This window comes from Lampris incognitus, chromosome 10 (genome assembly GCF_029633865.1).
Source record: "Lampris incognitus isolate fLamInc1 chromosome 10, fLamInc1.hap2, whole genome shotgun sequence".
In the NCBI taxonomy this organism is placed as follows: domain Eukaryota; kingdom Metazoa; phylum Chordata; class Actinopteri; order Lampriformes; family Lampridae; genus Lampris; species Lampris incognitus.
Genome location: NC_079220.1, coordinates 52,621,622 through 52,636,679, shown reverse-complemented (window position 1 = coordinate 52,636,679; position 15,058 = coordinate 52,621,622). Strand labels below are relative to the sequence as shown.

Genomic DNA, 15,058 nt, shown 5'->3' with positions numbered 1-15,058 from the left:
TTGTGCGAGTTGTTGTTTGGCAGGGCGCTGATTGTATGAGCTCGCTCAATTACTAAGACCTCCCACGGTTCAAGCCCCAGAACTTTCAGTAACCACTTTTCAATGAATGTAATTGTATCCCGGCTCGTTACCTTCTCCGGTAGGCCTACCATTCTTATGTTGTACAGTCAGCTTCTGCATTCCAAGTCTTCCACTTTGTTAAGAGTTTTAATGGTGCTTTTCAACGTGCTGACTTTGGATATTCGCCCATTAACGTTGTCTTCAGTGTCAGAAATCCGTTGTTCCACATGTGCAATGCGCCCTGTGCATTCCTGTACCTGCTTTCTTATATTGATAATTGTTGCTTGCATCACATCAATTTTCCTTTTGAGTCCTCTTTTCAAGGACATTATGGCTTTCATGATATCTTTATTGTTTTTCTCGACTGAGTCCAATATTTTGCCATCTCCTTCATCAAGGTTGTCATTCATGGTGGCCATGGTGTCGTCGAAGCTCAGCAAGGTGGCAAATGAGGCTGTTTTTGATGGCAAAGCCCACACCGTGGATCCTCAGCTCATCAGCTGCTTTTAATTTCCAGAAGAAAGTGTAACCACCCTTCTCCTCTTTCAGCTGCCCTTGGTCAGCCGATCGAGTTTCAGAGAGTTCGGCAATGACAATCCAGAATTTTTTCAACTCTCAGGCGATGATGGCAGTATGCCGTTCAGGTTGATTGCTGGATAGATTGTCCGTGAGGGTTTGTATGTTCCAGGCTCCAAAATATACGAGTTTCAGTTTTTGACCACATGGTGGTGGTCCCTCAGGACGAGGTGGCCAACACAGAAGGTTTGAGGCAGACTATGTTTAGGGCACCTGTTCTAGCCCCCTCCCCAACTGGGTTGAGCAGAGCAGATCCTATATAGGGCAGCTCAGTTGTGAGTGCAAAAGCCAAGAAGCCCCTCTGCTTCAGTCCCAAGGCTTAGCAACTGATCATACACCCACTGCCTGTGTGTCAGGTTGTGGCTAGGGGCTGCCAGACTTCACTGTCCTGTCCCCGTCACCTCTTCCTGATGGGCACAGGGCTTTGACCCAAGGATGTTTATGGGGTGATCCTTGAAGGAGGATGCCTGTGCATGACAGCTTTTTACGTGGAGAGGATGATGAGCCTGCAGCCACCATACGGTCCTTGGCAGGGGATGGTCACAGTCTAAAGGCATGGAGAACCAAGACGATTGGGGGCCACCCTCTGTTGCAGCCTTCATCCACCTTCACTGGCATTGTGACCTGAAGATGTCTTCCGCCAGTTGCGCTGCTGAGGTCTGTGTTGGGATTGCGACTATTCCCAAATCCTCTGTGAATAATACACATGTCCATTGTAACTCTAATTAATGGACACGGTAAACTGTGCTGTTTATAAGGGTGGGGATACCTGCAGTCAGTTGAGACTGACGAAGGCACCTAGGTGAGTGATGAAACATTTTTCTCAGTAAGCGTAGTCTCCAGATGAACTGATTCAACCTTCTGTGATTTCCTTACCTGGATTATTGATCATGCATCAAGAGATTCTGGATTTGGGTTTAAATGTTTGGGTTTGGGTCCTTGCGTGGGTACATTCAGGATCCACTTGAGAACCCAAACCCAGATTTGGATGCTCAGATGTATGAATTTTTTGAAAGCAAGGAAGGAAGTTAAAATTTGCTGTAAATAACAGTCTAGATTTCAGTCTTTTCAACTCACAGAGTTATCGTGTGGCTTCAGGGGACTTGGCTTGTTTTGCAGAGGCTGTTTAGGGTATGTTTGTGGTCATTTGTTGCCACTTTTGAAACTTAATGAGCTGGCCACCATTCACTACACTTGATGAGAATAAAGTTGCTCCAATATTTTGTTGGCTACCTCCTGCAGTGTTGTATGGAAACAAAACACTAACTCAGGTTTCAACTGGCATGACTGTGAGTAGATAATAACAGAACTTTCATTTTGTGGGTGAACTATCCCTTTAAAAATCCCACTACTAGTTTTTGAGAACAAGTTTGTGCTGCCCATAGTTGGGTAGAAACATTTTCATCATGGTCAAGTATGAGGACATTTTTACTCCACAGAGCAAACACTCAATGCAAACCCTGCATTCATAACTGACTCTCGAATTAGTAGATTTCATTTAAAACAATTTCCCTTTGTGAATGAATAAAGTCTGTCTTATCCTTTCTCGCCTTAAATGGGTTTATAGATGGTCGTAGACAGACCTTTTTCAAAGAACATCGTCTGACAGTCTTTTTCCCCATTGAAAATGTAGAGATTCCCCAGCTGAGAGCCCTGCTGAAAAAACTAAATGCCGAACAGTCAGACAAACGGACAAAAAGCTACATTCTCGATGCTTTTGGAATCATCTCACTGATAAGAGTGAAAAACTCTGCTCAAAAAAAGGTAAGTCCTTCTCATTTTAACTTGCTAACCTGTCAGTACAATACATTTGAAATGACTGCAAATCAAATGCCTTTGGGAATACAGTAGAAACTCATCATTTTTTCCTGTTCTTCTATCTCATATATTTTGTTCTTTGGCTTGAGAAGACTATTTTGGAAATGGAGCAAACCTTTGCAAGGATTCTGGAACCAGAGCTACAAATCATAAGGCAATTTATGTTAAACACCAAGGAGACCTTTGATAACATCCTTAAACTGGCAACAGCCACATCAGCGAACTTATGTGCGGAGAGGATGTTGAACGTGATTGCACCGGTAAGTGTTACAGGACAATTTCAGGATTCATTAGAGAATTGGAGAGAAATATGAACAGATCAGGGTGTCCGGGTGGCGTAGCGGCCTACTCAATTGCCTACCAACATGGGGATCGGCGGTTAGAATCCCCGCATTACCTCCAGCTTGGTCGGCTGTCCCTACATACACAATTGGCCGTGTCTGTGAGTGGGAAACCGTAAGTGGGTATGTGCATGATCCTCCCATGCACTATGTCCCCCTGGCGAAACTCCTCACTGTCAGGTGAAAAGAAGCAGCTGGCGATTCCACATGTATCCGAGGAGGCGTGTGGTAGTCTGTAGCCCTCCCTGCATCAGCAGAGGCGGTGGAGCAGCGACTGGGACAGCTTGGAAGAATGGGGTAATTGGCCAAGTACAATTCGGGAGAAAAAGGGGGGGAGGGGGCAAATCAAAAGAACAAAAACCTTGATTTGAAATTTACAAGAAAAACAATACCAGTAAATTACAGAAACATATCTTTATGCATGCTCAATAATCCAGGTATGGGTTGGGCGGCACGGTGGCCCAGTGGTTAGCGCTGTCACCTCACAGCAAGAAAGTCCTGAGTTCAAACGTCAGGGTTGTCCAACCTTGGGGTTTATCCCAGGTCGTCCTCTGTGTGGAGTTTGCATGTTCTCCCCATGTGTGCAGTGGATTTTCTCCAGGTGCTCCAGCTTCCCCCACAATCAAAAAGACATGCATGTTAGGGTTGATACTCCTGTCTGTGCCCCTGAGCAAGGCAATAGAAAGAAGAACTGGGGTTGGTCTCCGGGTGCTGCATGGCGGCTGCCCACTGCTCCTAGCTACACAGCTAAAATGGGTTAAATGCAGAGGAAGAATTGCCCCACGGGGATTAATAGAAAAAAAAAGTAGTAAAAATAGTAAAGTAGTAGGTAAGGAAATCACAGAAAGTTGAATCAGTTCATCAGGACACAATGTTTGTTTCATCGCTCATCTAAGTGACCTCTCCAGTCTCAACTGACTGCAGGTATCCCCACCCTTATAGACAATGCAGTGGCATAACAACCGAAAACAACGGCCAGTTTCATATGCAAATTGGCGTGACCATTAACTAGAGTTGCAACGATTATGTGTACTGTTCACAGAGGATTGGGGAATAGTTGCAATCACAGTAAAGCCCAATTTATGCTCCAAATGTCATGAAAATGTGTCATGTACACGACAGCCCTGGGAGACACAAAAAGACACAAGAAGTGTCTCTCATGACGTCAAAATTGTCAAGAGACATCTGTCTGCTAGCCGACATTTGGAGTATAAATTGGGCCTAAGATGGTGATAGATGTCACTCTTAGCCCCCCCCCCCCGCCCCCCTTGGGTCAGGGATGGTTGTTCCCTCCTCACATACTAGACGGAACCGGGCGGGGGGGGGGGGGGGGGGTAAGAGTACATCTGTCACCATCTGATGGATGACTGATTCCACTTTCTGTGATACAGAAACATAACTCGGTAATGGTGCCACTACAGCAGAAGGCTAAAGGAGTACTATAGCAGTAGCAAATAAGTGTTTTTATTAATGTCAATTTTACAATTTGAACTGTATTCTGAGTTTTGGCTTTATTCACACACAGGGTTGTTGGACAGTTACACAGTGGACAATTCTGTGAATTCTTCATGCATTCTAAAAGGTTTTAATATCTGAACCTTTTTTCCTGCCTAACACCAGCATTTCAGATCCACTGTCAGCGGTACATCATGTTATAATTAAAATGTGAAGCCAGGTTGCCATCAGCAAATAATAATAATTATTATTATTATTAATAATGCATTTTATTTGTGGGCGCCTTTCAAAACACTCAAGGACACCTTAAAGAACACAGTAAAAAAAAAAAAAACAAGCTGCACTGTATCAGACAGCGTAAAATCAAAACAAAGCAGGGTAGACAATAAAAAGTTAACACAACAGATAAGTATAAAATCAACATCTGCACAAAACTCCATGAAGTGTATATCAGACTGAATATGCCAGTTTGAAAAGGTACATTTTGAGATGGGATCTGAAGGTTGAAAGAGAGTCAATGTTGCGAATTTCTTGTGGGAGAGAGTTCCATAGGCGGGGGACAGAACGACTGAAGGCTCTAGTCCCCATGGTAGTCAAGCGGGCCCGATGGTGTAATGAGTTGGAGAGCAGAAGAGGATCTGAGAGTGCGGGAGGGCGTGCGGATATGAAGGAGTTCGGAAAGATATGAAGGAGCTAGGTTATTAAGGGCCTTAAAGGTGAGCAGCAGGATCTTGAAGTCACTACGGTATTTAACAGGGAGCCCGTGGAGTTGCTGAAGAACAGGGGTGATATGATCGATGGAAGGCGTTCTGATAATGATACGGGCAGCTGAATTCTGGACCAATTGAAGCTTATGAAGACACTTGAGTGGAAGACCAAAGAGGATAGAATTACAGTAGTCAATACAGGATGTAACCAGGGTGTGAGTGAGTATGGCCGTGTTTTTAGGTGTAAGTGACGGCCGAAGATGATTAATATTGCGTATGTGGAAGTATGCAGACCGAGATTATTTTTAGACTATTGAAGCCCACATTGTTGATGTGGGCTTCAAAAGATAATATGTTGTCCAGGATTACACCCAGACTCTTAACCTGAGGTGATGGGGGAACTATAGAATTGTCAATAGTAAGAGAAAAACGATCAGTTTTGGCCAAAGTAGATTTAGTGCCAACTAAAAGGACCTCAGTTTTATCACTATTAAGTTTGAGGAAGTGATGTGAAAACCAGGATTAATGTCAGAAAGGGAAGTGGGCGAAAGAGTGGAGGTAGGTTTGGTGGATGGATAAAGCTGGGTTTCATCCGCGTAGCAGTGAAATTTAATGCCAGATTTCCTGAAAATGTGGCCAAGAGGTAGTAGGTAAATAATAAATAGGAGGGGTCCCTATAAAGAGCCCTGGTGAACACCGCATCCCGGTATACTTCAAACCCAGCAACACACTCCGACAAAGACTGGTTCATCCCAAAGACCGTGTACCACACACCCGAAAAAGCAATCTGGTGTATGCTGTACAATGCAATGAGGATTGCACTGACCTATACATAGGAGAAACCAAACAACCACTACACAAACGGATGGCCCGACACAGAAGGCCAAACTCCTCAGGACAAGACTCGGCAGTCTATCTACACCTAAAGGAGAAGACACACTCTTTCGAGGACAGCAACGTACACATTTTGGACAGAGAACATAGATGGTTTGAAAGAGGGGTGAAGGAAGCCATCTATGCGAAACTGGAAAAACCATCCCTCAACAGAGGAGGAGGTCTGCGACACCACCTATCTCCCACTTACAATGCCGTCCTTTCATCTCTACCCAGAAGACTCAAGAAGCCTAGCCTCCAAGAACAACAGTCGGTCACTAACGGCTCCAACGACTCTCATGACCACTGAATAATGAAGTCGAAACTAACACCCCCAACGGCCGTCGCTGCTAAACAAATGCAAATCGGCTGGACATCGGAGCACAGGAGAGCCACGCATATCTTTAGCTCCGACAACGACGGGCACAGCCAAACATCGGTACACAAAAGAGCCACTCATATCTATGGCTCTGTTAGCGACGGGCGTTGGTAAACATCTGATCACAAAGAGCCACGCATATCAATAGCTCTGACAACGACTCCTAGAGGATAAATTCTGACTCTCATCACCAGCCAGTCAGACTAGCTTGGTCTAGTCAGAAAGGCACGAACTGAGGAAGACTCTTGGATGAGAGGCGAAACGTCTTCACGGATATATACCAAGTCCAGTTGCACTTTATTCAACTCCTTTGGACAACCATGACCTGGATGAATGAGAACATTCACAGACACCCTGGGGAACACCGGTAGTAACAGGAAAGGACTGAGATCTCAAATTTTTAAGTTGGACAAACTGAGTGCAGCCAGAGAGATATGATCTAAACCAGTCAAGGGGGGGGGGGGGTGCCAGTTATTCCAATGGAAGCTAGTCTTTCTAGGAGAATGTTGTGTGAGATGGTATCAAAGGCTGCACTCAGATCAAGGAGGACAAGTATGGTTAAGAGCTCAGAGTCAGCTGCCATCAAAAGATCATTAGTGATTTTCACCAATGCTGTCTCCGCACTGCATGGAGCGAAAACCAGACTGGAACTACTCAAACAGATTGTTGTTAGTCAAGTGAGTGTGTACCTGAGATGCAACTGTTCTTTCAAGTGTTTTAGAAAGAAATGGTAAATTTGAGATTGGGCGAAAATTATTGTTGGGGTCTGCACCAGGTTTCTTGAGTATTGGAGTTATTGCAGCTGTTTTGAGAGATGAGGGAACAAGACCAGAGGTAAGGGAGGAATGTATGATATCAGTTATTAAAGAGGTTAGTGAAGGTAGACAGGCTTTTACTATATATACAAATATCTCCAAAAACAGATACCTTCATTTTTTTATATAGTTGGCATCGATCTATGCCAAACAGTTAAAACATGTTGACATTTGTGAAAGTATTTACATGAGTTGATCAAATCTGAGGAGGCATGTGGTAGTCTGCAGCCCTCCCCAGAGCAGCAGAGGGGGTGAAACGGCGACCGGAAGAGCGGAGTAATGGCCTGGATACAATTGGGGAGAAAGGGGGGGCATCCCCCCCCCCAAAAAATAAATATGAACAGATCAATTACAGTCTACTTTGCCCTCTCTTTTACAGTGCATATATGGTCCAATAAGCCCACTTTGCTGTTGATATGCACTCCTAGACATTTTTAGAACTGAACAGCATTCGCCTCCTCGCAGAAGTCCGCTCCCAGCTCCTTTGTCTTGCTAGCATTGAGCTATAGGTGCTATCTTTGCATCAGATAACGGAATGCTTTACAAGAACAGGTTCTTGTATTCCCCTTGCTTTCTCTTCCTGTTACAGTCTGACCATGTGGTAGCCTGTATTCCTAGAAGCCACCCTCTCGTGGGGTTGTGGTGAGGAGCTACTGAAGTCATGGATTGACTGATTCATTATTATAGGGGTTGACTTGTTGGAGCCAGCCAACCAGTGATCGTCTTGGGGGGGGGGGTACACATTGGATCCATAGTGGTAGTTTAGATTCAAGAAGACTGTCCTGTCACTGTGCAGGATTTAAGTTTTCCTTGTCTCGAGCTGGCCCTGCTCAAACCCGTTAAAGCTAGTGTTTAGTTATTTAGCTCTCTGCCAGGTCCCTTCTGCCACCGGGTTTGGCGTTTTATTATAATAAAACTGATAATTATCAGTGATCATCCCTATCCCACACCTTCCTTACACTTCCTCCACACTGCTCTTAAAGGCTTGTTTTTAATTGTCTTCCTTTATGCGTTCATTATGTCCCTTTTTTTCTTTTTTGCCCCCTCAGCTTCCTCTGAATACAGTCTCCTCCCTGTCCACAAGTTTGAATGACCCCCTTTCTTTGATTTAGGAGGAATTTATGTATTTTCTTTTGAGGTCTTGTCATTGGAATACAGCGATTTGTTGTTGAAAATGTAATGTAATGTCCACCAAGAAATTGATGTAACCGAGATCAATTTAATATGTTATACATCAATTTCTCACAGGAAGAAGAATTCTGGGAAGAATTCTTCTTCCCTTTTTCACCCTTCACTGAGAACATGGTCCAATGTGTAGAATATGTTTGTGATTGCAAATAAAATCCTTTCATTGTTACAATACAGTGAATGGATGAATCAGTCGAGTGTTTTAGTGATATTGCAGATTTCTTTTATCTTCATTTAGGCTGGAACTTGGATGGGGTATCACCAGACACTGAAATCTGCATGCAGGAATGGTGGATTTCGCATGTCAAGAAATGGGGGCACCACAGATCTGAATGTCACTTTGGCCACAACTATGTGTGATGCAATCCGTGAGAAGTTCCATGAGGTGTTTTCGTAAGTTTTTGATATTTTTTGTCAATTTTAATATCCATAAAAACGTATACAACCACTGATGCCATATCCTTTGCTCTGTCTTTTGCCTAGAATGGAGGTGAATAAAAAATCCCTCTTTGAAAAGATTGAGGACTTCAACATCATCTCATATTCACTGCAAAGTTGCATGTCTCAACAACATGTGGATTTCATCAAAACTCAGGTTTGTTGAGAAACCACTTAATTGTATAGTTTTTACAACATATTATACAATATGTAGTAAGTGCTACATCAGGGGTGAGGGCTAATTCTAAAATGCGTTATGAATTTTCTGATAGAATATTGGTTTAAACACTATCCCAAATTAAAAATTCTACAGATCTTTGCCAGCCACCATCAACTCAGTATTATTGTATCAGACATGGGCAGTATTTCAATTCAATGTATTTAAAATGTATATTTAATAACTTTTGAGTATTTTGTAATTTGTATTTTACAGGCCCAAAAAATATGGAATTTGTAACAAAGTACTTTAAGCGCTTGTATTTGTGTTTTTGAAATACTTAAAACAGGGTGTCTGGGTAGTGTAGCGGTTTATTCCATTGCCTACCATCATGGGGATCATCGGGTCGAATCCCCGTGTTACCTCCGGCTTGGTCGGGCGTCCCTACAGACACAATTGGTCGTGTCTGTGGGTGGGAAACCGGATGGGGGTATGTGTCTTGGTCGCTACACTAGCGCCTCCTCTGGTGGGTTGGGGCGCCTCTTCAGAGGGGAGGGGGAACTGGGGGGAATAGCATGATCCTCCCACGCGCTACGTCCCCGTGGTGAAACTCCTCACTGTCAGGGGAAAAGAAGCGGCTGGCGACTCCATGCGTATCGGAAGAGGCATGTGGTAGTCTGCAGCCCTCCCCGGATTGGCAGAGGGGGTGGAGCAATGACCGGGGATGGCTCAGAAGAGTGGGTAACTGGCCAAATTACAACTGGGGAGAAAAAAAGAAAAAAAGGGGGGATGCTTAAAATACATTATTTACTATGTTGTTTTTTTCTCAAATAAGACACATTTTTATCCCCTGGTTTAAACCCTAGAAAAAAGTGTATTCTACACATTATATACGTGTGTGTGTGTGTGTGTGTGTGTGTGTGTGTGTGTATATAGACACACACACACACACACACACATACACACACACATACATATATATATATGTATATAATCCAATGAGTCAAGTAAATTCTTTATGAGACAGTACAAGCCTGTTTCATGCCATAAGCAACCATCAGCTGTGTGTATGTGTGTGTGTGCGTGTGTATATATATATATATACATATACACTACCGTTCAAAAGTTTGGGATCACCCAAACAATTTTGTGTTTTCCATGAAAAGTCACACTTATTCACCACCATATGTTGTGAAATGAATAGAAAATAGAGTCAAGACATTGACAAGGTTAGAAATAATGATTTGTATTTGAAATAAGATTTTTTTTACATCAAACTTTGCTTTCGTCAAAGAATCCTCCATTTGCAGCAATTACAGCATTGCAGACCTTTGGCATTCTAGCTGTTAATTTGTTGAGGTAATCTGGAGAAATTGCACCCCACGCTTCCAGAAGCAGCTCCCACAAGTTGGATTGGTTGGATGGGCACTTCTTTGAGCAGATTGAGTTTCTGGAGCATCACATTTGTGGGGTCAATTAAACGCTCAAAATGGCCAGAAAAAGAGAACTTTCATCTGAAACTCGACAGTCTATTCTTGTTCTTAGAAATGAAGGCTATTCCATGCGAGAAATTGCTAAGAAATTGAAGATTTCCTACACCGGTGTGTACTACTCCCTTCAGAGGACAGCACAAACAGGCTCTAACCAGAGTAGAAAAAGAAGTGGGAGGCCGCGTTGCACAACTGAGCAAGAAGATAAGTACATTAGAGTCTCTAGTTTGAGAAACAGACGCCTCACAGGTCCCCAACTGGCATCTTCATTAAATAGTACCTGTTAGAGCCTGTTTGTGCTGTCCTCTGAAGGGAGTAGTACACACCGGTGTAGGAAATCTTCAATTTCTTAGCAATTTCTCGCATGGAATAGCCTTCATTTCTAAGAACAAGAATAGACTGTCGAGTTTCAGATGAAAGTTCTGTTTTTCTGGCCATTTTGAGCGTTTAATTGACCCCACAAATGTGATGCTCCAGAAACTCAATCTGCTCAAAGAAGTGCCCATCCAACCAATCCAACTTGTGGGAGCTGCTTCTGAAAGCGTGGGGTGCAATTTCTCCAGATTACCTCAACAAATTAACAGCTAGAATGCCAAAGGTCTGCAATGCTGTAATTGCTGCAAATGGAGGATTCTTTGACGGAAGCAAAGTTTGATGTAAAAAAAATCTTATTTCAAATACAAATCATTATTTCTAACCTTGTCAATGTCTTGACTCTATTTTCTATTCATTTCACAACATATGGTGGTGAATAAGTGTGACTTTTCATGGAAAACACGAAATTGTTTGGGTGATCCCAAACTTTTGAACGGTAGTGTATATAAAGTAAAGAAAAAAACAAATGACACTTGCCATAGACTCTAATGTAAAATAGCAGTGTAAACATCACTTGTAGATCTTATAGATAGCCACTAAAAAGAAATTCGTTTATAAATGACTGAAAGACTCTGTCCAGTAAAGATGTGCCAGCTTTGTCTGCCACAGAAAGTCCATCCAAAAGATGACCTTGATCCATCTTCAGTCATGCCCCCCTCAGTCTCCCAGCATCAAGCAGGATAATGCAGCTGAGCTCCAGAAATCTTCTTGAATCAACTCACATAACTCAACAGCAATGTCCCGCTTAAAGTGACTTATGCATAAAATAAAACAGATGGATTACCTATCTCAAGCAAGTGACGAGTCTCCGCAAAGTGATTTTCACACGGAACAGTGGAGCCCTTGAAAGTAGGAAGAACAGTTTGAAAACAGTGAAAACGTGTGTTGGAAACAGGTCGCTATGTCTTTGGTAGGCTTATAAAATGGTCAGACGTCATGTCAAGTACACACTTTTGGTGGTAAACAGGCTAAAACTTGCAAAACCACTGATACAGCAAACAAAGCCCACAACCGCACCGTTAAGTTCTTGTATTTTTTGTACAGGAAAACAACTGTTTATTCCATCGCCAAATTCACCCCAGAGAAAATCTGTGGCAAATCTGTGGCAAGGGATCAACGGTGTCGATTTCAAATATTCTCCCTTTTTAGGAAAGTAATGCCAAAAAAAATTGTTTCAACTTTTTCAGAGTGTTGAGCAATACTGGCAAGTACCCCTCACCTCAAACTTGACTGCGGGTTTTCTACCTGCTTGAGATCTTGTGAGTTTGTACTCTCAAGTCCAACATATCAAACCCAGAATGGGAGTTAGTACTGTTTTCCATCTTAGGCTGGTCTCCTTCATGCGAACGTGTAAAGGCTTTGTAATACGCTTGTTTCTGGAGAAGTAAGCAACGTGGCAAATAGCACTTTCCAATAGTCTGCTATGGCTGTAGTAGTTGGTTTTCAATAACAACAACAAAATCCAGCATCACGATAGCGTCATTTGGTTTCTCCCCAAGTTCTAGAGTCCTCTAGATCCATTTCCTTGGAAACCTTTTTGCTGGGACAGGTGAGAGATAATCGTAGGCCAGAGAATCATACGCCAATTATTCCATATTTCAGTTCCTTTTTGATTTCTTAAATGATAGGCTCTCTACTTTTGGAGCCAGGACCTCAATGAAAATGTTGTCATGCGCCATTTCGGGTCGTATAGATGAAAATGTCTCCGAACTCATCAGTATTGAGAAACTCAACGCTTTGCTGAACCTTCTTTCAACACACTCCAATGGGGTAGTTTTTTAAGGCTTCAAAAAATATCTCCCTTTTGTGTTAACAGGAAGTGCATGGTACAGTCGTACATATCTTTATTTATTTCATGTTTACTCATGATATGTTTTGAAGAGGAGCCGGACGTGGTTTGATTTGGAACTATTTGCTGTGGTTGTCCCAAAACGTCCCTCTCAGCCATCTCAAAACTTGTAAGAAGAGGAAGTCCTGTGCATTAGCTACGGCCAGGCACTTCCATGGACGACGAGCTCTAAGTTCACAGAAAATGATTTTGCAGTGACTGCACAACTTTTTATGGACTTAATTATTCTGTGAGCCTGTAGCTCTCATCTAGATTTGTTTCATGCTCATGTTTCTATTTGTGTGTTAAACAGCAAATGATATTGAAAAACACACTGAAAGAGAAGATCATCTCGCATAAGAAGGAAATCCACCGCACAATCCAAAAGTCCATCCAGAGCACCATGCTCCCTGCCTACAACAGTAAGAAAGACAGTTTTCCATACAGCTGAATGGCGATGAGGGCAGTTTGCACAGCCATACTGATATGGGATTTGCTCTTGCTGTAAAGGGCATTGTGGCATGTTTCAGATATATGGAAGAAAAAGTCTGTAATAACGCATTATGACGACTGATGGAAAAATATCGTACCAATGCCATATTTTCAGAGGCTGCCGAAGTGACAGGCAAAGGAACAATGCAGAAAATGCAGAAAATACTTCTGAGCCACATAGAGACTAACAAGGATAGCATGTTCCTCGAAGCCAAGGACTCGATGCTGAAACGCCTTGTCGAGCTTGAGGTTAGTATCCCCTACCTCGCCACTGTTAGATAGGGTCATAATTATAGATACTCAATTTCTGACCCACAAATCACACATTGGTACACGAGTTGTGCACCAGTCACCTGACACTGGTCCCTTGGGGGTTATTTGACCAGCATTTCCCCAGGCATGTTTTTTTTTTTTGGTGCGTGTATGAAAGTGGAATAAATGACTGTTACAATTGTTTTTCATTTTAACCATCAGATCTACATCGTGAATGAGATGAGGGATATCCTGATGGAAGCCCTGAGGCAGCCTCTCCGCTCCCCAAGCGACTGGCGTCTCCCAGGTAAAGGAGGCCTGCGGCAGACTGATCTTCCAAACATTCAGTTTAGCGTGCCTCTCCAAATAGCCTGATTTAGGGTATCGCTTTCGTATGAATTGAAAATATGATCTATCGGCAGCATCACGTTTGCGTTTGGATTACACTGCCGATTCTGACTTAACTTTTGAAATGGAATTGGATTTTCAATTTGAAATGTGTGATAAACTCATAATAGAGTCCAGGACATTAAAGAGGCTTTATTATTGTCCTTGATACCCGATGACAAAGGAGATGCCGAGGAAATGGCCTTTAATCGACAACAACCCAATAATTGTGTTTTCCCCGGCGTGACGCTGGTGCTGGCAAGCTGAGGTCATAGAGTTTGGTGGCTAGCTCTGTGCTGAAATGGGCATCCATCTGACCTCCAAGGACAAAGGAGCCTAGAATCCTTTGTCCTCCCCCTTGGTTTAGCGTGCTGCAGTTTGGCTGCACAACAGTACGACATGCCAGATAAGAACCTGTTGCTTTGTTTAACCTTTTCTAGAGTATATTTTTTTAACAACATATGCAGTTATACCAAATTCAGAATTCCAGACAACTCGAAGGACACTGCATTTTTTCCAGAAAATTTGTGGCCTTAACCCTCTTCACTGAGACAATATAAAATTGGTTGTGTATAGTTGACAAAAAAATGGATTTATAACGGTGAAGAATGATCTCAAGTTTGGCAAACATGCGAGTGCAGAGCGGATGTTTCATGGTGGAAGGCAGGCTGGGATTATCCCGGCCTGTGTTCCCAGACACAACCAGTACTCTTTTGGTTACTCATAATATAGCCAGGTGGGGGCTGGTTACAAGTTACTACTAGCTACACAATGGACCTGTACCCTTTTGGTTACTCATAATATAGCCAGGTGGGGGCTGGTTACAAGTTACTACTAGCTACACAATGGACCTGTACTCTTTTGGTTACTCATAATATAGCCAGGTGGGGGCTGGTTACAAGTTACTACTAGCTACACAATGGACCTGTACCCCTTTGGTTACTCATAATATAGCCAGGTGGGGGCTGGTTACAAGTTACTACTAGCTACACAATGGACCTGTACCCTTTTGGTTACTCATAATATAGCCAGGTGGGGGCTGGTTACAAGTTACTACTAGCTACACAATGGACCTGTACCCTTTTGGTTACTCATAATATAGCCAGGTGGAGGCTGGTTACAAGTTACTACTAGCTACACAATGGACCTGTACCCTTTTGGTTACTCATAATATAGCCAGGTGGGGGCTGGTTACAAGTTACTACTAGCTACACAATGGACCTGTACCCTTTTGGTTACTCATAATATAGCCAGGTGGGGGCTGGTTACAAGTTACCACTAGCTACACAATGGACCTGTACTCTTTTGCTTATTCATAATATAGCCAGGTGGGGGCTGGTTACAAGTTACTACTAGCTACACAATGGACCTGTACTCTTTTGGTTACTCATAATATAGCCAGGTGGGGGCTGGTTACAAGTTACTAC

The 15,058-nt window shown here is 43.0% G+C and overlaps 1 protein-coding gene across 1 annotated transcript in view; it reads left to right on the top strand.

Annotated features, from left to right (window-relative positions):
• The window catches only part of LOC130119340 (nuclear GTPase SLIP-GC-like), a 37,857-nt gene that overhangs the window by 20,021 nt on the left and 2,778 nt on the right, over positions 1-15,058 (top strand). The window contains exons 12-18 of the mRNA XM_056287801.1: positions 2,270-2,400; positions 2,547-2,714; positions 8,451-8,605; positions 8,696-8,807; positions 12,814-12,922; positions 13,108-13,241; positions 13,467-13,551. Coding sequence (XP_056143776.1) covers positions 2,270-2,400; positions 2,547-2,714; positions 8,451-8,605; positions 8,696-8,807; positions 12,814-12,922; positions 13,108-13,241; positions 13,467-13,551 — 894 coding nt within the window. The remainder of the gene's footprint in view (positions 1-2,269; positions 2,401-2,546; positions 2,715-8,450; positions 8,606-8,695; positions 8,808-12,813; positions 12,923-13,107; positions 13,242-13,466; positions 13,552-15,058) is intronic.